Source organism: Cyclospora cayetanensis, unplaced genomic scaffold (assembly GCF_002999335.1).
Source record: "Cyclospora cayetanensis isolate NF1_C8 unplaced genomic scaffold, CcayRef3 CcayRef3_contig_82, whole genome shotgun sequence".
In the NCBI taxonomy this organism is placed as follows: domain Eukaryota; phylum Apicomplexa; class Conoidasida; order Eucoccidiorida; family Eimeriidae; genus Cyclospora; species Cyclospora cayetanensis.
The window spans coordinates 111,880-135,796 of record NW_020312755.1 but is presented as its reverse complement, the minus strand read 5'-3'; the positions used below and the strand labels follow the sequence as shown (position 1 = coordinate 135,796).

The 23,917-nt window shown below is 56.0% G+C and overlaps 5 protein-coding genes across 5 annotated transcripts; 1 reads left to right on the top strand and 4 right to left on the bottom strand.

Annotated features, from left to right (window-relative positions):
• Positions 1-215: 215 nt before the first annotated feature.
• LOC113146955 (rRNA 2'-O-methyltransferase fibrillarin-like) lies at positions 216-1,404 on the top strand. Its single transcript, XM_026335854.1, has 2 exons — positions 216-327; positions 599-1,404. Exons 1-2 carry the CDS (start codon positions 216-218, stop codon positions 1,402-1,404), a joined length of 918 nt encoding a protein of 305 aa, XP_026191639.1.
• Positions 1,405-2,923: 1,519 nt separating this feature from the next.
• On the bottom strand, positions 2,924-6,678 carry LOC34617442. Its single transcript, XM_026335853.1, has 6 exons — positions 5,782-6,678; positions 5,270-5,329; positions 4,391-4,950; positions 3,933-4,196; positions 3,379-3,777; positions 2,924-3,128 (listed from the first exon to the last, which is right to left on the bottom strand). The coding sequence occupies exons 1-6, from the start codon at positions 6,676-6,678 to the stop codon at positions 2,924-2,926; spliced, it is 2,385 nt and encodes a 794-aa protein (XP_026191638.1).
• A 2,161-nt stretch (positions 6,679-8,839) lies between these two features.
• LOC113146954 lies at positions 8,840-10,234 on the bottom strand. Its single transcript, XM_026335852.1, has one exon. The coding sequence runs from the start codon at positions 10,232-10,234 to the stop codon at positions 8,840-8,842; it is 1,395 nt and encodes a 464-aa protein (XP_026191637.1).
• Positions 10,235-14,348: 4,114 nt separating this feature from the next.
• Positions 14,349-17,537, bottom strand: LOC113146953. The gene is made up of 6 exons (XM_026335851.1): positions 17,085-17,537; positions 16,877-16,949; positions 16,383-16,786; positions 15,684-16,259; positions 15,019-15,626; positions 14,349-14,826 (listed from the first exon to the last, which is right to left on the bottom strand). Exons 1-6 carry the CDS (start codon positions 17,535-17,537, stop codon positions 14,349-14,351), a joined length of 2,592 nt encoding a protein of 863 aa, XP_026191636.1.
• Positions 17,538-18,354: 817 nt separating this feature from the next.
• On the bottom strand, positions 18,355-20,244 carry LOC34617431. The gene is made up of 3 exons (XM_026335848.1): positions 19,982-20,244; positions 19,230-19,450; positions 18,355-19,178 (listed from the first exon to the last, which is right to left on the bottom strand). Exons 1-3 carry the CDS (start codon positions 20,242-20,244, stop codon positions 18,355-18,357), a joined length of 1,308 nt encoding a protein of 435 aa, XP_026191633.1.
• Positions 20,245-23,917: the final 3,673 nt, after the last annotated feature.

The following is a 23,917-nucleotide window of genomic DNA, read 5'->3' as shown; positions in this document are numbered from 1 at the left end:
CATGTTTCAGAAGTCGGCTCTAGGAGATCTAATGCCCCCAAACCTCCATTTTTATGGGCTTGGCGATGCATTTGCTTGGTGGCACATCCGTAGCCGCGGCTGCATGAGCCGATGTGAAATTTTTCCGGCCGGCGGAGCTCTGGCGTCGAATGCCTACGTGCTGCTCCGATCATTGCTTTAGCTGCCTTCTACTTATTTCCGTCTTCCATGTACACATGTGCGAATTCTCAGGAGGTGGTGGATTTAGAGGCGCGGGTCGTGGGGGTGGTGGTGCCAGCCGCGGCGGTTTCGGCGGTGGCCGTGGAGGGCGAGGCGGAAGGGGAGGAGGTGAGTCATCATCAGCTACGCTTTGGGGTGAGGAGCTTGAAAGGCTATGAAAGGGAGGAGTGCGCATGACCGAGCCTCTACTGGGTGAAGCGGGTTGGGACTGTAGGTCAGAGGGCGTTCTCGATCATCAGTGGGATGCTGCACATTTATGGTTTGCTCCCCGTTAGTAACTGGCCTAATCTATGCCTCTGCAGTTTCGTTTGGTGGCCTAGTTGTTACATGCCTTTCCGCCCGAAGGGCCCTGGGGCTGTGCGGTGTGTTTGCACAACAGGCGGCGGAGGTTTCAAAGGTGCACGAGGTCGTGGGGGTGGTGGTCGTGGGGGTGGCGGCCGGGGGGGTGGCCGCGGGGGTAGTGGGCCCGCGAGAGTTGTTGTTGTGCCGCACCGTTTTGAAGGCGTGTTTATGTCCAAGGGGAAGGCGGATTCCCTTGTAACCCGCAACATGGTCCCTGGGGAGTCGGTTTATGGGGAGAAGCGGATGGAGGTTGTGCAAGAATCGGGGGAAAAGATCGAGTACAGAATATGGAATCCCTTCCGTTCAAAGCTAGGCGCCACTTTGGTTGGCGGTGTAGCCAACATGCCCATCAAGCCTGGCTGCAAGGTGTTGTATCTGGGCGCTGCAAACGGCACCACGGTGTCTCATGTTTCAGACATTGTTGGGCCCGAGGGCGTTGTATACGCTGTGGAATTCTCCCATCGCTCAGGCCGTGATTTGACAAACATGGCCAAAAAGAGGCCTAACATTGTGCCTATTGTAGAGGACGCGCGGCAACCCCTGAAGTACCGCATGTTGGTTGACATGGTGGATGTTATCTTTGCCGACGTGGCCCAGCCGGATCAGTCGCGTATCGTGGCGTTGAACGCTCACTACTTTCTAAAGCCCAGTGGTTGGTTCATCATCTCCATTAAGGCAAATTGCGTGGACTCTACGGCGAAACCCGAGGCCGTTTTTGCAGCAGAAGTGGATAAACTCAGGAAGGAAAAGTGCAAACCTAAGGAACAGCTCACCCTTGAGCCGTATCACAGAGATCACGCCGTTGTTATCGGACAGTACAGGGTGTCGAAGAAGAAGGAGTAATCATGGACTAGAATCGAACTTGCTACTGGTGAAGGGGGAAGGGACGGTCTAGTGCTCACGCTAAATTGCTTGGGCTTTCCGTAAAGAACGTCGCTTTTGACGGGCTGCCTTCTCCTAGGCATAAAACCTGAATCGGGCAGTTCTGGGGGATAGTGAGCACACAGATTGTTGTGCGGAAGCTGCATTGCGGCATTTCTTTGACGATTTTTGGACTTTTTCGCTTACACGCTAAGAAATCGTTTCATTTTTGCAACACGGACATGTTGCTGTCCTAGATGAAGCGTCCCGCCTTTCGGTGGGATAATCTGGTGTTTTGTATCACGTGCAGGGAGAGCACACGTTCCATAGGCAGCGGTAGTTTCATTGTTAGTGGGACTGAGGCAGAAAATGCTGGCCAATTGATGCGCTCTAATGAGGTGTTAGGACGAAGCAAGAGACTTTTCGTAGGTGCCCAAGCAAAACCTTCAAGTGGAAGGATGTTGGGTTTTTTTTGGAGTGTAATGACTGTTTGGGTTTAAGGGGTGCATAGGACAGGACCACCCCAGTGGTAATCAGATCTGGCAACAAGCAGTGCTTCGAGTGCAATAACCATTAGGGAAAACAGAACTGGTTTCACTTTTATTCCCTTGGCAACCATGGTCCGTGAAACGGAGTCGAGAATTTCGTGCAAGGGAGCGTTGCTTGGTGGACAAGCACTTTTTCTGCTTTCTCTTTTGTAAGCACATGCAAGGACCTAGATTCCAAAAATGAGCTGTCAAAAGCTGTAAATAAATTGCAGCGGAGTATGGTATAGGGAGCAGGAGATCTCGGTGAACTGTCAAGGGGTTAGCACTTGGGTTTTGTGGTGCTGTTTTGGACTAGGAGCCCTCGCGGCAATCCAGGGGATACAGGTATATTTGCACATTGCCCCTATTTCCTTGCAGGATTCACTCTCCCTCTTTAGATCCTCCGTGAAGGGAATACGGCGACTTCAATGGACGCGATGCTTCATATTGCATTCGTAAGCGATTGCTAGTTCAAGTATGAATTCCGTCACTCTATTCATTAATTCTTTCGTACTACAGCATTATATACTTCTTCCCGCAATGCTGGTGCACTGCTTTATCGGAATAAGTGGGGTTTCTTTCAAAAAACGAACGTGAATTTTCCTGTACTTACGGACATCCACGGTGATGCACCGACTTCAGGCGTTCACACGAACAGTTCAAGATGCAGCTTGAGCAACCCTCTTCTTTGGTGGACGGGATTCATCGTTTCCTCCACTATTTTACTGCTCCTTATCTCTCAGCTGTTCATTTTTCTTTCTGGAATCTACTTCCGGAAATCGCTGCTGAAAAGGGGCATTGATGGCCTCTATGTGTCAACCGTAAGGCACATGTAACACGCAAAGTAGAACAGGCAGCCCCTAGATTCTCCTTTATGCGCAACTTCAGGATGGAACGGATGAGCTTCTTGTAACCAAGAACACAGGGACAAAGGGAGAGGGCACGGCCTACTACTCCTTCGAGGCATTCGAGGTTTATTCTCTCCCTTGATGTATTTGCTTGATATATGTATGCATAATGTATTGTCGGGTCCATTTTTCGCTAGTGGCTGCAAAGACACTGGCAGATTTACGGTGGCCTGCATTCAACTTCGGTGTTGCCTGACTCTTTTTCATCGGTAACCCAATTTGAACAATCGCTGCTGAGAAATAGCAACGAGGGGCGTTTGATTCCAGGCACCTAACACTTTTTGATTAATTTGGGAACCGTTTACGATGCACACCATGTGCTCAATCACAAAATCTTTGTTTTGCCGCGCACCCTTTTTGTATACCAGAGGACACCGACAGATTCAGACGGTGTCCTAGCGGTGCTTTCCTATACTCACTGCAAACCAAGTGCTCTGTGCATTTCGGTCACTGATCTACCTCTAAAACCAAAGCCTAAGCTTGTGCTTCACATTTCCCTCAAGAATATCTCCAGTAGGAGCATGGGTTTGTCGGGATCGTGTAATCGGTATCCGGTTCGCTTTGCGGCAGGTCTTGCCATAAACACATAAACCCCTTGCGAAAAGTGAGTTCTGTGGCTGCATGCATCAATTAAGGTGTCCGAAGAGGATTTCATTGTTGTGTGTTCAAATACTGTAAGTGATGCCATTACTGGCGAATGAACATGCCACCCCGTGGCGCCGGGGTTGCACCCGACACTCGAATATAAAGTGGCGGGAAAAGTTTGGCATGTTCGTGCGGCCTCGCATTCCGGCCAATGCATGAAGAGTTTAAAGGTGATCATCAATGAATCGCAGTACGGCTGGTTGGTAGCTGGAGTGGGCGCAAGCTTTTTCTGCCGCTGTGGAAGGCGCTGTGCTGCGTTGACGGTGAACATTCTGCTGTCAATAAAATAAGGTTTCATGGTGCGAAGGCCGCGCACCACGTGAGCCGCGAGGCAGAAAATGCTTCACCACAGTTGGGCCAGCAATTCAGTCGTGAAGAGTGTGGCAAAAGAGTGCAGGAACTGCGGGTCGTCCAGTAGTAATCCGCCAACTGTTTGGCAGGAGATAGGCCCCTCAGGGTTGTTGCTTTCCTTATGGCAGAGCCTTTCCCACAATCAGTGGTGGCACGCGGTGTGCTGTGTGCTGAGGCAGTTGGTGGCTGGCAAATCCCATGGGGAGCCTGGGGGGAGACACGTTTGCGGTTGTGCATTCGAAATGCCCAGTCGCTCTGTTCCAGGGAACGGATAGCTGCGGGTGCGGCAGAGTGGCCGCCATTGCAGTCTGCTCGTGCGTAAGCCTCAGATGCAGCGAAGCAGCTGGGGGAGGCGAAACGTGGTTCACGTAGAAGGCGTCAGCCCCCGCTTCGCCACCCCCACGCTGCTGGATTCCGACACCGCTGCTGGGCTCTTTGCACGCGCTACTACTCGCAGTGCGCGACACTGCTGACGCAGAAGGAGCACCAGCAGCGTCAGGCGGGCTGCTTCCCTCCGTTTCTGCCTCCTTTTCGGACCCTAGCCCGTTCGCATCTCCGAGAGGACGGTGTACAGACACCTGAGAAGCCGCGAGGGAGCCGACCGCTCCGCCCGGCTGCTCGGTGACCCCGCCTTGCGGCCTCTCCACCAAGCGCTTTTCAGAGATGCAGGGCAGCACAGCGGATTCTGCAGAAGCCGGCGGCGGGGTAGCGCTCATAAAAGAAGAACCCACGGATTCTGAGGGGCCTAACGCGAGGCTCGTGGATGAACCGACGTGCTGTGGCGCCTGCCAAAGGGCGTATCCAGCACTTGGTCCGCCTGCGAAGCTGTCTCTCCATCCGCTCGCAAATGCACGCGGACGCTGGTGCTCCGCCTGCCGCTGCACCCCCGTAGGGGCGTCCGAACGTTCGCTGTGCATGCAACGACCCCCTCCCGAAGCGTCGTCTTCTCCTCCAATCCCCTCGTCCTCCCGCGTGAGGGCGAGGGAACGTAAGCGCACACACTGCGTCTCGACTTCCATGGAAGAAGGCCGCCGCCCATGGCGTCGTACGACGGCCAGAAACCAGCGGCACAAGGGCTCTGCCAGTCTTCCATAGACCTGAGCAAGAAAAGCTCAAAAGGCATCTCATCCACATCAAAGAAAATGAGTGGCTGATGGGGTAGGCATCCACGCGGATGCCTCTGCGCGGTAGGTGTTCTCCCGATATATAGCCACAGGGCAAGCAGCACCACCAATGGAGGTAGCTCAGGGATGGCTGGAAGCGTGTGAACGCTCCGCATCCCCGTGTGGAGCCCAAAAGGCGGCTTATGCTGGAACCACCAGACTGGGCTGTTTCGGCACTGTCTTCAGCGCGGAAAAGGCAAGCCTTCTCGCATCGCCTAAGCGCATGCAGAGGAAGCAGAATCCGAAACCTTACGCGGCAAGAAAAGGATTTGAAGACGCGCTTTGGCCCCTCGTACCACTGAGTACACCACGCCTGCAACAACACAGATGCCCGTACAAACAAAACAATACCAAACAGGCCAGTAGGCTGGAACCGAGCATGTAGAAAATCGGTCTGCAGACCGCAGAAATACACCGTCACCTGTCATCAGGATACAGCCTTTCTTCTTCTTCATGGCGAGGTGACAACAGGGCACAGACACAGCAACATCCGTATGTACACCCCAAGCAAACCGCTTCCACTGGGAAAGCCGCGCATGCACCCACACATTCCGAGTCTTCCGATTCCTATATTTTAGACGCTAAATACAAAAGCAGAAACCGTGTGACGGGCTGCTGCTCGAAGCTTGAAGCTGCATAAGTCTCTCCCACGTCCCTGTGTGACTCCCCTGTTTTGGGGTGCCCCCATGTGTATGTGTGCTGCGGCGCCTCCCCCCCGTTTAAGGTTTGGAGTCGAAGGCGCACTTGTGCCGCGCGTCTATTTACCTCTTTGGCTCTAGAAAAAAACATGGAGGGCTGACTGACGACTGCGTGGCTTCTGTCTCCGGCAGCTGCGCCCGTGACGGTGGCGGCAGCTGCAGCGGGTTGGTGTTGCAGCAGAAACCTCCGGTAGGAAGCGAGCGCGAGGCGCCTTGCTTCAGCGAACCCCCTTTTTCTGACACAAAATTTGGAGGCAAAGAGCACGTGGCGCGACCCCTTGAGGGGCACCACCACTACCCACATGTTCAGTTCCGAATCGTAGCGAACCGGGGGGGAGGCAGTGGCTCCCCACGGCAGATGGTGGTGCTCCTGCCGCTGCTGCTGGAGCTGCCCTCGCTGGGGTTGTTCGCCGCAGAGCCGCGGCTGCTGCAGCGCAGCAGATGCGTTGCAGTCGCGCTCGTTGGGAGGAGCGAGAGCAAGCGCTCGCGGCTTGAGCGCGACGTCAGGCAAAGGGGCCGCCAGCACGGAAGCCACGCTATCCAACGCCCTCCGAGACGAGGCGTCCTCGTGCAGCTCCGGCTGTTCAGAAGGGAAAGGCTCCCTGGATGCTCCGAGATAGGCAGCTGCGGGGGAGGCTCCCCGCGTAGCAGCGCACAACCGTCCCACGGCAAGGCTCTGTTTCGGAGGGGTTGCTGGCGGCTGCGGCGTGAAGGGGCCAAAGTGCTGCAGCCCGTCGGGTGTAGCCTGAAGAGGCGCCGCTAGGCTGCACACCCCTCCGCGAATCGCAGGATTCGAAGGAGCCAACGCGGAGCTCTCGGCGAGCGCTGCGTGCGGCGCATAACTGCACAGAAGCGAAGGCGGCTCGCCAGCGGAGGGGAAGGGAGGTCCAGCAGGGGTCGCTGCAGCTCCCTTGCCCACCCCCCCCCCCGGAGGGCAGAGTGCGACGGCATCGCGCAGCTGCATGACGCGGCACTGCGCGCGGCTCCTCCTGCAGCCCACACACCGGGGGGCCCCTGTCGGGGGGCCCCTCGGCCTCCCGTGGTTGCTGGCTCTCCGAGTGCCGCGCCGCTGCCGGCTCCCGCAGGAGCAGCAGAGGAGTTTTTCCGCGCTCGCCTCAGATTCCGGTGCCTGTTTGGCACGGAGCGCGCGCGGCCATGCTGAATGGATGCGAGAGGAAAGACACGCCAGAAGGGGGTCGGGGGGTCGCTGAAGAAGCTCGAACAACCCCCAAAACGCAGCAGAGTCACCGCGCGGAAAGCCTGCGTGCAACGCGGGGTGGCCACGCAGGGAAGCTGTGGCTGGCTGAAGATTTCAATGGAAGGCGTGGGTGCGTTGGAGCGTCGGTTCAAACACCGGTGCATGCAAATCGAGCGGCCGCTCCGAGAGCAAGGCGCAGAAGGGCACAAATATCCAGAAGAAACACGCTAAACGCCAAAAGAAAGGGCCAAAGGGGCAGGAGAACCATGCACTGCGTCCTTTCTCAGGCTTCGTGGGACTGAGGCGGCATGCGGGTCGAGAATGGGCGCACACGAAGCCCCCACTGAGGCGATTCTTTCCTCACAACACGGCTGGCCATGTAGAGGCGACTATCCGCCAAAAACTACGAAAGTTTATTCTAAAGACGCCATGAAGGCGGGGCGGAAGGGGCCATTGGGGGTTGTTACCCTCACCGACCGAGGCACAGCACCCACCCCACACCTTCTCGCAGTGTGCATCTTGCCTCGCCCCATTGTACCTTCTATTCCGTGGCGTTTGAAATTACGCAGCACAGTGATAGTCAGAAGGCTTAGCTTGCGATTGGATCAAGGCACACTGGTCCTCTGATGGACTTTACAGACAACCGCTTCAGCTATGCTTAGCTGTGTGTTACGCGTGCCTTGAGAGAGTCAACGTCTGGGGAATGAAGTCGGTTGAACCAATCCATGCAATTTGTGGACTAAATAGTTATGTGCATGGGCGTGCTTAATACTCACCTCGGAAGAAGCGAGCGGTGTTGCAGGGCTAGTGTGTGTTCTCGCGGGCAAAGTTGCAGTAGGGCACGTTCTTCTTATTTAGTTGTCTTTAGATTAAACCAAAGAAGAAATGCCTAACTGACTGAGCTGTTCGTACATTTTATGGATTGCTGAGTGGCAATAACTCGATGCAAAAAGAGGCAATGCTGTGGTTGCTCTGGGCTACAGCTGCGAATGCTCGGAGAGCTCGGAGGATGCGGCTACGCTTACCCTAGTTGCCCCTCTCCTCAAGGCGAGATGTCAGACTGGCGTAGGCATGGGAAAGCATATTTTTTTAAAAGAAAACGCTCGATAGCTTTCTGGTAAATGCGTTGGGCGAAGGGTCAAGTGTCTACCTGCGGAGACCTTATATGAGGGTTTCAAGGTGGTCAGCCTAGTTGTAATTTGGGTGTACTGTGTAATCTTCGTCATATTCGTACGAGTAGCGAACAGCGCCGTAGTAATGCACGGAGATGCGTGTATGGTGCTCAGTAGCCGGAGGCAACCGCGTTCAGACTATCCACTGTCGGGAAAACGATGCTACGCTACTCCTGAGCTTTAGGGCACAGAGGTCGAACTGCACTTCAATTGATATGCACACAAAAGTGCACCACAATATTGGCCAATTAATAGCAACTGCGAATTGTACGCGGGTACAAAGGTCCACGTCGCACTGAACAGTGGGCGGTGGATGCAGGCCGGACTGTGCAGTTTCCCTACGCTGCATTGTCTGTTTTCACGATGGCGACATTTGGGTATGGAAAGAAGTGTCTCTTCAGGAAGGCAGAAAGCAGGCGGGCAGTTACTGTAGAACGCGCTCATGCTGCACGCATGAACTGCGGGGCACAGCGCCTTGAACAGCTACAAGAGGCGCTAGTTGGCTCCTCCTTCTGATAAAACACCATTCTACGGGCCCCCTGGCGGCAATATTCTTGCACGCGGACATAATCGGGATAGTCGCGTCCGTAAATTCATGAAAATGACTTGTATAGATGGATGAGCGAGGGTACAAAGCCAATATCGCAGCTCCGTATGCAGTCGCAGAGACACCTCTATTTCACAAAAAGTCTGAGGGTCCCTAGTTTCCCAAGCAAGCGCCACGTTCAGGTAGCGCTAGATTATCAACATTATGTTCATGCAAGCCAAGTCACTGCTTCCTTCGACAAGCGAACGGTTCCTGGTTCCCTATTGAAAACGCGCAAGGAGTGCCCGCCGTCGAAAATCAGGCGAAGGCACGCCACGTCACCTGAAGATTCCGATCTTACCATGTTCGCGATTTCCCTTAGTTTCTTGAGCAGAATTACCAGACTAGGCCATTTATCGGTGCCACTCAGGCCATTTAAATCCAGCTGCTTTTCCACGTGCTCTATAGGTACAAGTTGAAGTGTCTGAAGAGTGCCCCTGCGATGCGATGCCTTAAGGAGCAGCTTCGCGCCACCAAGGCGCATTTGATCGGCAGTGTCTTCCCACGGGTATTCACGAAAATGAGAAAGTGTCTTTAGTTCCACCAGAGGCGCACAGTCTTGCAGCAGCTGTTTCTCGAGAAGCGACAGTTGTTTACAACTATGCACGTGGCATTCGTTGGAGCCAATCATCTGCTGATCGAAAGTGCACGCAAGTGAACTTTTATTTTTGTTGCTGCTACAACATGACTCGGCAGCAACGCTGTTTCTTAAAGGGTTAAAGCGCGCATCCAAGGCATCTGTTTCAGCCGAAATCGCCAGTTTCAGTTCTCCGCACAAGTTGACAGATTGGACCACGTAGAGCGTTGTCAGTTCGTTAACGGCTTTGTCATTTGTACACATCTTGGCAGGAGAAACAAAGCGCTCCTCAAAATTGATGCCATAACCCAGGGGTCGACCCTTGACAGGATCCAAAACTGTCAATAAAAGGGTGTTGCCAACCAAGTCCACGTCCATTGAAAACGGTATCAAATAAGGAGATGAGTGTGGCAACAGAAACCGAAGGAAGCAGCGCAAAGCTCTTCTCGAGGTGATCACATCAAAGGAGCGTAATCGCCTTGCCCCCTCCGACTCCCTTAAGGAACCATAGCCGCTGACCGTAGCGGGAAGGCGGCTTGTGCACTGTGCGGCTGCGCATGGCTCTGCGCTAATGTTTTCTTTTTGTAGCCCTTCACGCTCGGCTGCCCAGCGTTCACAGCAGAGAATGATCGCGGCAAGAACCGCTTCCATCGGATATTGTGCATTCCTGAATGCATGTTGGTCTTGGATTCTGTCGCATAACTCAAGGGTGAGACACGTGCCCCACTGGAAATGAATATTACGTGGCTCACTTGGCAACGTAGCTTCCTCGCAAGCAGAGGAAGAATCCGCAGTGGCGCTTGCCCGAGCTGCATGAAGGGGCCTGAGTGTGGCAGAAGGGCCTCCTACTATCAAAGCTTTGCTCTCTTCTGAGGCGATCCAGCTGTAAATAGCTTCATACTTGCAATCAAGAAGCGCCTTATCTGCTGTCAAGACTGTTTGGGAATTTAAAAGGCAGTCCGAGCGTTTGATTCGGCGCTCTGTCATTGTGCATGTACAAGGATGCGAGCGACCGATCTGCTCGCACGAGGGCGAATCTGGGCGTTGAAATGACCCAGCGATCTATTTCAAGTTCAAAAGGGGACCGAAGACTCTGGCGGCATCGAAGAGAAGCACACTGAAGAACGCAAGACCAAGCACAAAGAACCGTTTGTTCAGGCATGGATTACCTTATACGCGCGGTCTCAGAATTTAAAAAGCGTGCTTAATTACCTCAAAAGGCACGTGTGGCTTTATCGTAACACAATAATATAGTCGGACTGGATGCTCCAGCAGGCAGAAATTCATCATGGGGCTGCCGGACCCACTAGGACTTGGCAAGAGTATTCACAACTAAGCGCTAACAGCTCGAGGGGCTTCAGTCTGATTCGGAAGCCTGAATGATTAAGATCGTGTCTAAGCAGGTATCCCAGTAGATCCAATACTGCGAATATCCCGCTTTGCCCGCCCCAGCGGTGGTAACGCATTGCGTGTGCCTACATGAGATGGCGAGAAACGCTAGAAAACGCCCTCCAGCACTTCTTTCCCAGGTATGCCTCATTGATAGATGGGTTGCGGCATGCTGTCTTATCCTCAAGCTTTGTTTAAGCGCCCTATTAACCGAGACTTGTGGTACGTCTCCACGTGGACATGGGGGTAAGTTGGTCCTTTGTAACGAACAAAGTGTCTTCCTGCTAGCTCTGATGCGTGCCTCCTTGTGTGAAGGGCCTGTGGCTAGTACGTCGCTAGATTGTAAAGTACGATACTTGCGAGTGCGGTACCAGTGGTTGGGGAGCCGGTAATCGACAGCTGTTCATGAACGTAGTGGCGGGAGTCGGGAGTATTCTGTTGGAGCAACGGCTCGAGCAGATAACTTGGCAAACAAATGCTACACATGGCCTCGGCTGGCGCTTGGGGGACGCGTTTGAGCTCTCTCGCGCCATCGCGCGCACGCTGCTTGATAAATGAGCCATGGTATCTACCACCTCCATCCCTGCCAGTGTGTGTGCCTCTCTCGGATTTAGCGCTGCCTCACTAAAAATTGAGAATCTCCCGTGTCTTGCCATGGGGCGGATTCTTTGTCGGTGGTTTTTCGCAGAAAATGATTTTTAGCACTAATTTATGCACACGTGTTCAAATACAGTTTCACAGAAACGCGTTGATACAGTCTGTACAATTTCTCTTCCATACCCGTAGGTGACTGCTAGCGGCCGATCCCGGAGGTGCCATCTTAGAAGAGCACTGTGATGCATTGCAAGGATGAGCAGCCAGCAGCAAACTCGGGCTGCCAAAACACGAGCACCGGACTGTGCTGTGCTTGTTTCCCCCTTTGTGTTTGGCTCTTCCGTTGCAGCAGCAACACCCTACTCTATCAGCGTTGCACAAAGTTGAAGGCTGCGCTCCTCCAGAGCCACCCGATCGCCTCTACTGGAATCCTTCGCTTCCTTCTAGCAGTTACTCCTTTCCTCCTTTCTGACTTCTTCCCATGTGTGAAGCTTCCAGTCAGTCAGAGTATGCAGGCACCTGCACACTGCTTCTCGGCTTACCGTCGTAGCTGCTGCGAGTCTCCCCTGCAGCAAAGGCCTCGACTTTTCTACTAGGGCGCTATCTAGTGCGCTGCAGAGTTCAAGCCACAGTTGCTCTGCTTCCTTGGAGGTTCTCTGCAGTGATAGACGAGAATGTGGGGTAGCCTCATGCATCCAGTCGCACCCATGAGCAAGCACGCACAGCCACTCACTGGCAGGCCGCGGCAGCTCTCCAGATGCATAGGGGGTCGTAGAGATGCCACTTTTCTTCTCCTGCGCCTGCAGATGTTGCGCCAAGGCAACAGCACGAGAGCATTTGAACCAAACCTGAGGCACAGCAGAGCAGGGAGAGCCCTCTTTGCTGCGCATCCCGCTTAGCGAAACAGGAAGGCAGCCGCAGGATACAGCGGCAAGCCAACTCGCTCGATAGGCACAGGCATGCTGCATGTACACTGCGAGTGGGAACTAGGTGAAAAGCTCGCAAACAAAAAGGCGACACTAGTAGGAGGCCAAAAAGCGAGGGACGTTCGCGAAGACAGCACCAGCAGACAGCCTCAGAAGCAACAGCTCCATCGAAAAAATTTCCCCCCGACAGAATCGCACAAGAGAAAGAGCCACTTCCCAGTTAGAAGCCTTCCCTCCCCTTCCCTCGCAGGCCCCCTCCCCTTTCGCCATCCCCTGCAGCACTTCGCTCCCCGATACATCGGCGCTCAAGAAACACGCAGGCAAGCGAGCAAAGAGACGAAAAGGGAGAAGCGAAACATGACAACAACAACAAGAGCTGCAGCCTCGCCATCCCGCATGCGCAGTTCTGCCCTGCCAAGAGAGACAAGGAGGAGTCAAAAGGCTCGCGCACCCGTGCTGGATGGACTCTGTGAAGGGCGACAAGAGCCGCTGTTGCACTCTCCACCACGGCGTGCGGTGTCGCTCGGCACAGACACCTCAAACAGCACATAAGGGCAGCCTCGAGAGATCCGAGTTTTTCAAAGAGCTCCGGACGCACACTTCCGCAGAATGCGAGAGCCGATGCGATTGCGAATTCAGTCCTGTGCGCAAGCAAGCCGCAAGCCGTGGACGTGCTGTCTGAAGGAAGAGGCACCCAGCAAGCAAGCCGAGGCTTGGCGAAGGTGGGCGAATCAAAAGTAGGTGGACAAAGCTTGAGAGTGCACAGATGGCGGCGAGGCAGAGGCAGAGACGCATCTGAGGCGAAGCGCCGTGAAACTCAATAAGGGGTGTGCATCGTGCATCGTTGAAGCCGCAACAAGGGAAGGCGCTCCGTTGCAGAAAGGCGAAACACGAGAGGCAACTGCTGTGGTGCGTGAGAGACCTCAGCCACTCACTTGTATGCCTCGCTGCGTCTTGCATTCTCTGCTGCAGACGCCAGCCGCAGCTGGCAGAGTCTTGTAGGCAGGGCAGCGGCTGCATCTCTTGCGAACCTGGAAATCGGGAGGCAGCGCGAAAACACGCAGCGGACTTACTCAGCTCTCTCTCAGAAGTGCTTTATGAAGGGGAGCCAAGTGACAAAGCAACAGAGCAAGCGCGTGCATGCATGCCTGCCTCCACGCTTCCCTCCTTGCACCTAGAAGGGGAATCTTTTTCTTTAATGCTGCCTGGGATCGGTGGGCAGCAGCAGTCTTGCGCGAAAAAGCATCCACGCAGACTTTGCTTGGCGCTCCAAGGGTTTCTATTTATCTGCAGAGAGTTGCTGCCTTGTAGAACGGCGCGAAGGGTGGGAGGGAAGGATGGTGAAGAAGTCACAAGGCAACGACCAAGAAGGGGAAAGAACGGCTTGGCGGAGGGAAGGGACGGGGTGGAAGGGGGAAATTCCTCTCACCTGTCTCTTATGAAATGCGCTGCTGTGGCCGTTAGGAGCTTGAGGATGCCTGAAGAAAAACAAAAAAAGAGAAGAAGGGGGATTTGTTTTTTGACGTCTCATAAGAGGACACAGAAGCCTAGACACCTTTTGCGGGAGGCTGAATGCACTGCCATTGAGAAACGAGGCACGTGGAGAAACGCCCTCGCAGCGGCTTTTCAATCCAAGAAGGGAGGCGCTAGATGAGTAAGGCCTGCGCTTCGAAGTGAAAATGCCCGTTACTCTGGCGCGGAGATGCATGCGGAAAAAGAACGGCACTGTGTGAAGAGGGGGAACGATCGTGGAGTGCGCGACAACGTCCATGCAGACGCTGCGAGAAGCCCTCAGTGTGAGCCGTTCGTTGCAAGGCAATGCACAGAGCCTTGGAGGGGTGAAGCGGAGACGCCTAGAAAGCAGCTCGGGAAGCCCGTGAAGGCGCCTCCGCTAAGGCGCATGCGGCCCTTTTCTATCGACAGGAGCGTCTCTTTCTCGGAGGGAGGCTTGCCCACTCACCAAGCGCCAGTACGAAGACTCTCAGGGGAGTTTCAGCCTTGAGGGAGGGCAGCAACAAGGGCCAGATCTGCAAAAACGCAGGAGAACGCAGCTGGGGAGTGCGACAAGGCGGTGCAATGGGAGCAGCTCCGCGGTGGGAACCTACTCTCGCAAGGCGGAGCCGCAGTGTAGCGAGCGGCGAGTGACAGCAGATTGGGAAGCACGCGTTTTGAGGAAGAAGGAGACCTCTCCATCAAGGCCCCTCTTCTCCCCGCACATCAGTCGAGGCTTGGTTACGGCTTCCAAGAGCCTTCCAAGCGTCCAAAGAGCAGGCAAAGACAGCACCTCCCGCCCGCCGATTCTGGAATACCTTGAGGGGCGAATCCGCCTCTGCGACTCTCTCTTTCAACGCGAAACTTACTTCGTGAACCCTGGGAAGGAGCTCTCGCTCCCGCGTTGACAGCACCACGAGGCATCTCAAAGCCGCAAGATGCGCGTACGCCGCGGCTAAGGGCCTGCTGTCTCGTAAATGGAGTCGAACGTGCAGCAACACATGCGTCGCCTGCATGCGCAAGTCTCCAAAGAGGCCTCGTCGCAGCCTCTCCCCCGCCTCCAGAGAGGCAGTCTCTCTCGCCCCCCCCGCGTCGGAGGCGTCTCTTCCCGGAGAGTCCGCTGCGGCGTCTGAACCGTCCAGCGCCTTCCCGTCCTCGTCGCATCCGAGCAGCGCTGCCCTCCGCAACAAGACGAGGCTCTCCGGAATGCCGCTTTCCGAGGAAAAGCGGAGAGCCTCGCTGCCGCGGGAACCAGACGTCACGGCAGTCGCCCAAGGAGAGCGGCGACAAATCCGCTGGCGGGGGAGGGACGGAGGGGTCGGAGCGGCACTTCCAGCACTCGAACGACAGCAGCACCGCATGCAGCGGTACAGGCCCCCCCAAGAGGCGGCATAAGAGGCCCTCCGAGAAGTCACGACTCTGTTGGATAAGAAGAAAGCAAACACGGAGAGAAGCCTGAGCAGCCAGAGGGGCATGGCTGCAGCGCTTGGCTTCGGCTCGGGGGCCCCCTCGCAGCCGGCGTCAAGGGGGCCCCAGGCGAGCTGCAGCTGCTGCTGCAGCTGCTGCTGCTGCTGCTGCTGCTGCTGCTGCAGCTGCTGCTGCAGCAGCGTGGTCAGGAGAGCACCCAGGGGCCCCATGAGGGAAGGCGATGCCAACGCAATGACGGCGGAGAGAAGAGAAACCACATGAGGCCCCTCCGCGTCGGCCGGAGAAGAAGCCTCCCACGCGCTGGAGAGCCGGTGCACGCGACAAGCCAGTTCGTCCAGCAAGAGACTTCCCTCCGTCTGCAGAAGGCACTTTGAACCGTCCGTACACCTTCGAAGGGTTCGCGGGGTGCTCCCCCAGGCGCTCTCCGCGGCAGCCGCGACTTCCTCCGCCTCCTGCACAGCTCGGCAGTCGCTGCACGTCGTTTGCGCTTTCCCTCCAGACGCCTCTGTGGAGATCTCCACGGCTTCGGCTTGCTGCTCTTGGCGTCGTTGTTGCTGCTGCTGCCGAAAGGGGCAGCTGCCCGCTGCGTCGTGAAGGGCCTGCAACGCTCGGCGTGCAGCTGCGGCGAGAGACTCTTGGGAGCTTCCCAAAGCCTCAAAAAGAGGAATTAAGGCGCTCGGCAGGTGGGGAGCAAGCGCGTGGGGGCCCCTGAGGGCCCCCAGAGCCTCCATGGCTCGCGCCACACACCCCCACACCAGCACCAGAAATTGAACTCCCGCTCTCTCGACGTCTGCCGCTGCTGCGGAAGGTGCAGAAGACACTGCTGCAGACGCACCGCCGGTGTCTGGGGAGCAGTAGAAACAGGGGCACGCACGAACTCTTTCGGTGGGAGATAGCTCTTGCTGCGGAGCAGCCTGGGAATCCCCTTCCTCGTCAGCTTGTTGCTCTTCCTCTGCCTGCTTCCGTTGCTGCTGCTGCTGCTGCGTTTGCTGCTGCTCCTGTTTCTGCTGCTCCTGTTTCTGCTGCTCCTGTATTTCCAGAAGGAGCGAGAGCGCCGCGTCGAGCTTCCACTGTTCGGAGGCTGCCGCTGCCTCGCGCGGGCGACTCTTCACCTCGTCTAGACACAGGGAGAGGCTTTCTGCAGCCACTACCAAGACCTCGCAGCCTCGCAGAGCTGCCAGCAGCTGGGAGGGGGCGCTGGAAGTCTTCCTTGGAGGCACACGAAAAGCCTTCCTGGCGAGCGCCTTGGCAGTCTCCAGCAGCTGCAGGAGCAGGTGCCCGCGAGACAGCGGGGGCAGACACCGCACCGCTAGGCGCACAGTCAGCAGAATGCTGGATGCAACGGAAGAACAGCCAACAGCTGCCGCCAGGCAATATGCGCAAGCGCTGCCCTCTTCGCCAAGAAGATACGCACTTCCACCCTCCGCAGACTCGGCGGCGGCTCCCTGCAGAGCGGCGACCGTGTCTGCTGGTGCCGCCTTGAAAGCTCCTTCCCCAGGAGGGGCCCGCAAAAAAGCTCTCTCGGGAGGCGGATACAGAGCGGCGACTATGGGGTCCAACTGCAGTGCAGCCTCTGCAGCGCCTCTCTCAGCTGAAAGCAGCAAAGCGGCGGGTCGCCCTCCGTCCCCGTCTCTGCGGAAAGCGCCGGCGCAGCTGCTGGCTGGACGAATGCGGCAGAGTCGGCAGAGAGCGGCAGCCACTGCATGCAGATCTAAGGCTGTGCTGATCCGCAGCAAGCCCGTCGCTGCGTCGAACGGCGTTCGGCGACTGCCGCTGCAACTGCCGCTGCTGCGATTCTCGCTGCTGCTGCTGCCACTAGAAGAGCACGGCCTAGGTGTAGAGGCGTCCTCCGAGAAGCGCTGCGGAGGTGGTTGCTGCTCGACGAGGAGGAGCGCGTAGCACAGCACTGCCCGTCCTCGTACAGCTCGCAAGGCTCCAAGCAGCTTCGCCCTCGCCAGTTCCGCCTCGCCACTGCTGGTGCACGCGAGGCAGCAGCTGCATTCCGCTGCAGCCGCTGCTGCTTGCAGCAGGGAGCCGTTGATGGTTTCATCCCCCAGCAGTTCCAGCGCCCGCCAAGGCGCCACGGGGGGCCCCCAGGGGCCCCCCGGCGAGAGCCCGAGGGCCCCCACCAAGACCCCTCGCAGCTCCTCTCGGGGCCCCCAGTCGACGGGGCCCCCCTCAACAGTGGGCTGCCTCAGCACTGCGTCCAGATGAGCAGCAGCCGCCTCCAGCACCTCGGAAAAGCCTCCCGAGAGGTCTGCTGTTGCTGCTGCAGCAGTGGAGGCAGCAGCAGGCAACGACAGCCAGCGCTCCGCAGCAGCGCGAATGCGAGGATCTTCGTCGTCGAGACTCTCCACCAGCACGGCTGCAGCCACGCGAGAAGCGCCGCTTAGGGCGCTACCGCCCCCCCTGCAAGACTTCGTAGGAAGTCTTTTGGATGTTTCGGCGGAGCCTCGTGGCATTCTTTCTGAGGATCCCCGACTGCCGCTGCAGCAGCAGCACTGTAGCCACTCAACGGCGAGCAGCAGGCGGCAAAGTCGCGTGCTCCAGCTGCCTGTCAGAGTGACGGAGTGCTGCAGCAGAAGCTGCAGCGACAAAAGGCGCAGGCGCGGCAGCAGCAAGGGACTGGCGTCTACAGTGGGGAGGCTCGTGGAGGGGCTTAGCGCAGCGAGTGCACGAATAAAGAATGCGCAGCGCACAGACGCCTGCATGCCTTCTAATTCAAGGGAAAAAAAACAGCACACAGGGCCCCTCAGATGCCACCACGCGCAAGGGCCTTCTTGTATGCGCAAACAAAGCAACACCTTAGCCATCGCGTGAAGCAGTCGCTTTCCAAAGACCACATATATACGTGCACGTATATATACGTGTATATACATACGTAAACACACGTGTACATACATACGTGTACATACATACGTGTACATACATACGTGTACATACATACGTGTACATACATACGTGTACATATATACGTGTACATATATACGTGTATATACATACATACACAGACACACACACACACAGAAACACACAGACACACACACACATAGACACACAGACACACATACACAGACACACACACACACACACACATAGACACACAGACACACACAGACACACACACACACACACATAGACACACACACACACACATACACACACAGACACACACACATAGACACACAGACACACAGACATAGACACACACACATAGACACACAGACACACACAGACGCAACATGCAGGCCTCTGTTGGACTGCATTGCTTCGAGAGGGTTAGGAAACTCGCGCGTGTTTGCGTGTGAGCACCTGTATTCGAGACGCCGTTTCTTCTTCTGCTTTCCAGCGAGTTGAGAGGGCCACTGGAGCTGTGAGCATCTGGAGAGCCGTGTGTGGCGTAACCTCCTCAGGCTCAGACTCCGCCTCTTCTTCCTCCACAGAAGATGCCTCCCCGTCTTCGCTTTTTCTGTGTGTTGGCGTCCGTTGCGTCGCTCCTCCCCTTGGGCTTGAAAGCTTTCCGCTTGTGCCTGCAGGGGCCCTTCCCCCCTCTTCCCCCCCCCCCGAAAAGTGCTCCTGTCTCTTGAGCAGACGCAGGAGCGGCTTCAGTCTCTCTGAAGCTCCGCCTTCTGCCAATGAGCCGCCAGCTTTCCCCTGTCTCCTCTGCAGACTTCCTGCGGCGTCTCCCTGAGGCAGAAGGGGCCCCAGAGCAGCTCTTATCCACTGCCTGAGAGCTAGAGCAGCGGCGCTTGCCGCTTTGAGTGGGAGGGGCCTCTTGGCTCCTGCAGCGCTGCTCGTGAGGAAGCCCACCAAGGAAGCAGCAATTAGCGGGTAGAGTCGAAGAGCGCCATCGCGAGCTGCGGCAGCGTCCTCCGGAGAGGTCTCGGAAGAAACGAAGCAGAAGCAGCTCGCGATGCCGTACAGACACCGCAGGGCCCACAGCACGAGCTCCGCATGTCTGGCCGTGCTGCTGCTGGAGGTGTGGCTGCTGCAGAGGCGCTGTAGCAGCACCAGAAGCTCGTGGCTAGCAATCCCGCAGACTGCACCGCTTGGGAGGCTCCCACTCATGGGGACTGCAGCTGCGAAGCAGCGGCGAAAGACGCCTCCGTTCGGTGTATCGACGGCAGCCGCTGCTGCTCCTAGAGCTGCGCTGCGAGGAGCCTCCCCCGCCAGCAGGCGCAGCCTGTGCGACTCGAGCTGCAGAGGCCACGCAGCAGCATTTGCCGCTGCAAGCAGCTGCAACGCTGCGAGCGCCAAGCCCGAGAAAGAGGCGGCTTCTGGAGGCGCCAGGCGCATGCAGCAATCCAACGCACGAGGCCCCAAGTGCATGCACTGGCCAAAGATGCAGCTAAAAAACCAGCCGCGCGCCAACGGGCTTTCTTTTGGCTGGAGCTCAGGCTGCTTACTTCGCAGCAGCACCGTTTGCTGCTGCTCCCGTTGCAGTTGCAGCTGCTGCTGACGCTGCGTCTCCGAGCGCTTCGGCGGCAGGTTCTCAGGAAGCAACTCGTCTCTGAGGCTAATCAGCAGCGCCGTGAGGGCCCCCAGAAGGCTCTCCAGGAGCGGCATGGCGTGGCTGACGACACACGAGAAGGCCGCGCCGCCTCGAAGCTTGTTGCATGCAGGGGGGCCCCCCGAACGGGGAGCTCCGGTGGTTCGAGGGGCCTCCGGGGGCCCCTCGGCGGCAACGGCGTCCGCTGGGCAAATGAGCTCGATCAGCTTTTCCGCAGCCTCGTAGAGACTCGCGAATGCGGAGGCAGCGAAGACGTGAAGGGCCTCCTGGGGGCCCCCAAGAGCCCGGAGTGGCTGCTGCGCCGGGGGGAAGGCCCCGGGAGGCGAAGGGTGGGGAATCCCCTGAAGCCTCGTATGGCGCCGTTCATCGATGAGTGTGCGGATATCCGCGGCGAACTTCTCTGCGTGGAGGAGCGCTGCAGAGGCCCTTTCGGCAAAAGCCGCTAGTCCAGTGTTGCGCGCTGGCTCGGCCGGAGGTGCTCCTCCGGCCGGCGCCACCGGGGGGCTCTCCTCCGTGGAGGGAGGCAGCCGTTCAAGTTCCCTCTTCGCGAGCTCGTGGGCTTCCGAAAGCGCCTCAATCGTCAGAAGCAGCCGCACATGACGCCTCTCTGCTTTCGGCAAGCCGTGCAGATCATCGGCCGGCTCAAGAGGACCCCGCATTCGTCCGCGCAGCTTCCCTTCGGGTTCGCTTTGCTGCCCGCAACAACGCCACTCGGCTCCCGAAAATTGAGAATCCACCCAAAATAACAGAAAGGCACCTTGAAGTCAAGAGTCTAGAGAAAAAAAAGCGGTTTTACGGCCCCGTTGGGGGTTTTGGCCGAATTCGGGGGGCGGATCCTGATCGGAGAGGGGGCCCCCGTCCAGGGGGCCCCCTCTCCGATCAGGATCCGCGCTCCGAGGGCCCCATGATCAGACAGCTCTATGGCGCTGGGAGATCGTCTAGAGTTTTGGCGGCTTCTTCTTCTCGTCTGAAAGACACTGTTCTTTCATGTTTTCAAGGAAGGCCTGGTGCGTGTTGCAGCGTGCGCACGAAGCACTGACGGGTTTTTTGCTGCAGCTCAGCCGCAGCAGCCCCTGGAATCAGTGCCACGCGATACGCTGGTGAAAGCTTTCCTCTATTTGGCGGGTGCATCTGCTTTCTACGACTGAGTTCTTGAGAGCCTCGACTCAAGCGGCAACATATATATACATGATTTCCGGGAAGGTTCACTCCCAACAAGAAGAGGCATGCAAGTTCGTGAATGTGCCGATCCTCCTTGACGCGGGGAAGCTGCAGGGACCATGAAGACCCCGAGGAAACGGAGCCCATTGAGCTCCATTTGCAGAAGAACTTCCGAGAGGATCAGCAAAATGCGCGCTTGTCTCTCGGATATCAAAGCAATGCCCGCTACACCTGCGGTGCCTACAGGAAGACTCGCCACGGCGAAGCGCCGGAGCCGAAGGCCATCAGAAGAAGCAGGAACGGGCAGTAACGCTGCCTCAAACGTCCTCTGTATTTCTGACACCGAACGCGATGTGCGAGGCTTAGCTTCCCTCAAGCAGCAATCGCCTGCGAAGCCCTCCACAGCCGAGGGCTCGACGGAGGCCCCTTTTGTTGCCTCATCGTCTTCCTCCGAAAGGCGCACATACATTCTGCCAGTGCCTCAAGAGTTCGACTTTTCCATGGCAATATGCAGCTACGGCTTTTTCTGCATGATGCCCAACAAGGCAAGCGGAGGAGGCAGACGCCTCACAGATCGCACCCTGCACGGCTAACAGTTGCACCTCCCCCCGTGCTGCGGCGAAAAAACCCACGCTTGTTCTCTGAGCCCCCTTCAGCTCTGTAGCCTCTGTCGCGAACAGCCTCACGAGGCCTCCCCATGCAACACGCCGTCCAAAAAGCTCCAGGCGTGTAGGGTGTTTGCGGGTGTCAAGGCTTGTGCTGTGTGGCTTTGCTATGCAATGCAAATCAGTGGACGCCTCCTCCTGTCCCCCCGCCCGTGTCTGTCGAATCATGCGTCTTTGCCTCTGCTCCAAGAAGCTCTAAAGGAAGCCAATCAAAGAAGACTCGGCAGACGCTTGCAGCGGTACACGGGACCTTGCACCGTCCTCTGCGCTACGGAGAGCGGTCCGAGAAGTGCTGCATTGCAGAAATTACCTGCAAAGAGCCGGGATCTCTCTGGTAACATCACATAAAGGGGCCTTTCCCTTTTTTAATAAGCAAATTGGACGCTCGTCGTGGCAACTCCTGACGCGCGCATCCGCTGTACGGAGCGGCCGGTCTTGAATTCAAGGACGAGCGCACTTGCGCATTTCCCCCTTTTGCTTTCCTCTTAGGATATGTCTAGAAGGAGAACTGCCTTCCGGCGAGGCGGAGGAAAGTGACATTCTTGGACAGGTGAGACCTCAAATGCTATCTAGCAGAAGCCGAATACGGAGAGCGCAGTTTGGCAGGTGCTCGTGCAACTGGCTCTGTTGCTTGTACATACCCCACGGCGCCCTTATTCGCGAGATTTTCTCTGTGCGGCATTCTTTGCTTAGTTGCTCCTTGTTTTAAGAAGCCTGTCCCAGCGATTCTTGCACGTCATGTCGGCCCTGCAGCCTTTCTTCACCCCCAGTTTCCCTTCAATGTACCTTCCTGAGAATTTCATTCATCAGCTAGACAGAAATAGACACGAAAGCACAGAAGAGAGGAAGCAGTGCCCGCACTCCCGTTCTGCTCGAGTAACTTTGATGAAGATCACCACCATCCTCCCCATAGTCAACTTTCCGGGAGTTTTCTCAGATCAAGCGCATGTGCCGCCTGGACGCAACTGCATTTCGCGGCTGTTCCATAGAGGCCTTTTGGGCAATGCATCCTGCAGCGAAGGAAAGGAAATTCGGCCATCTTTTTAGAAGCCCCACCATATGGGAGGACATGGTGAGAAAACACAATTGCATTTTCGCCTCTTCTGCGTTCTAGCTTTTCCTCTTAATGCGCTATCAACTGCTATTTATGTGGGTGAACTGGTTTCGGATTTGGCGTCCTTCTGGTCGTGCTGATCAGCAGCGTTTGCTTTCCGCCAGCGCGCGGTGGCTGCTCTGCCTTTTAAAGTGCAAGTTTCAAAAGCCACTCTTCCACAATTAGATGAGAAAGCGCACTTGCCTACTCATGCGTTTTCCCCTCTTTCTTCAAGGTTTCGTGTATCGGTAACGCTACTTTCTGCCGTCCCCTCTAGTTTTGGTATCGCTTCACCTTTTTGTCAGCCTTGCCGTTCGTTTGCATGTAGGTGAAGACAATAACCATTTGCAACGTTCGCTGGAAGCAGAGCCTGAAAATGAACCGACTCTTGTGTACCTTGGTGAGCTTGCAATTCTCTACTTTCTATATTCGTTGTGGTCTTTTGTTGTCCGATTCGGTCCAGTTTTCAACTTATTATGAGCCATTTAAATCATTATTCCTGTGCTCAACTTTCGAATTGCATCCTGTTTGTCTTTATCTCTAAATTTAATGCTGAGCCTTCATGCGAATACGTCCAACTGTAGTTGCCCTCTATATGACAGTTTTGCGCATGAAGCATTCCCTACAACTAGTCCTCTGTCCATAGTGTTCTGCCATTCATCGGTATTTGACGTGGAAGCTGAGGCGAAAGGAGCATTTGTGGGACGCCATAGGCTGGATTTTTCACTGATCTGCTGTAGATTGAGCGACTGAAAACTTATCCTTCTGTCTTTCAGTTGAATCTACCCTTTTGACTATTTGCTTGCAGGCAAGTTCTGTAAAAGGCTCCTTTCCTTCTCCTTGGGATATCATTGGCTTTTCTTCGGAAGAACTGCAGCGGCTTTGTTCCTTGGGATACAGAGGGGAGAGAGTTAGGAGGTGCGCCGCCCAGCGCCTTTCCTAAGCTTGGAAACAGTGTGCTGCAGAAAGGTTACGTTGCAGTGATGAACCATGCAATTATAATTACGGTGGTATATATATCCTCTTGTGACTGCATTTCTTTGTTTTCAGATTAGCTGCTTGCATCATAGATGGCAGTCTAGATCTCTCTTTTTTTGAATCTCTAGAAAACAGCATTCCAAGGACGCCTGGAGAAAATTTGAGCCTAATAGCACTGTGCGATCCTCGCCCTCTAAAACCCGGTATATTAGAAGAGCAACAACCGAAGAAGAAAAGAGCATTACAGCAGGAAAAGCAAACAGACGATGGGGAGCCGGATAAGAGAGTTTTATCTTTGAGTACTTTTGCGCACCGGGATGAAATCCTAAAGAAGCTTCTTTCAATATTTGGCTTTGGGAAGTTTGCTGCTGAAAACATGATGCAGCTTTTGGGGTTTTTCGATGTATATGCCTTTGATTCAGAAACTGCAAGGTA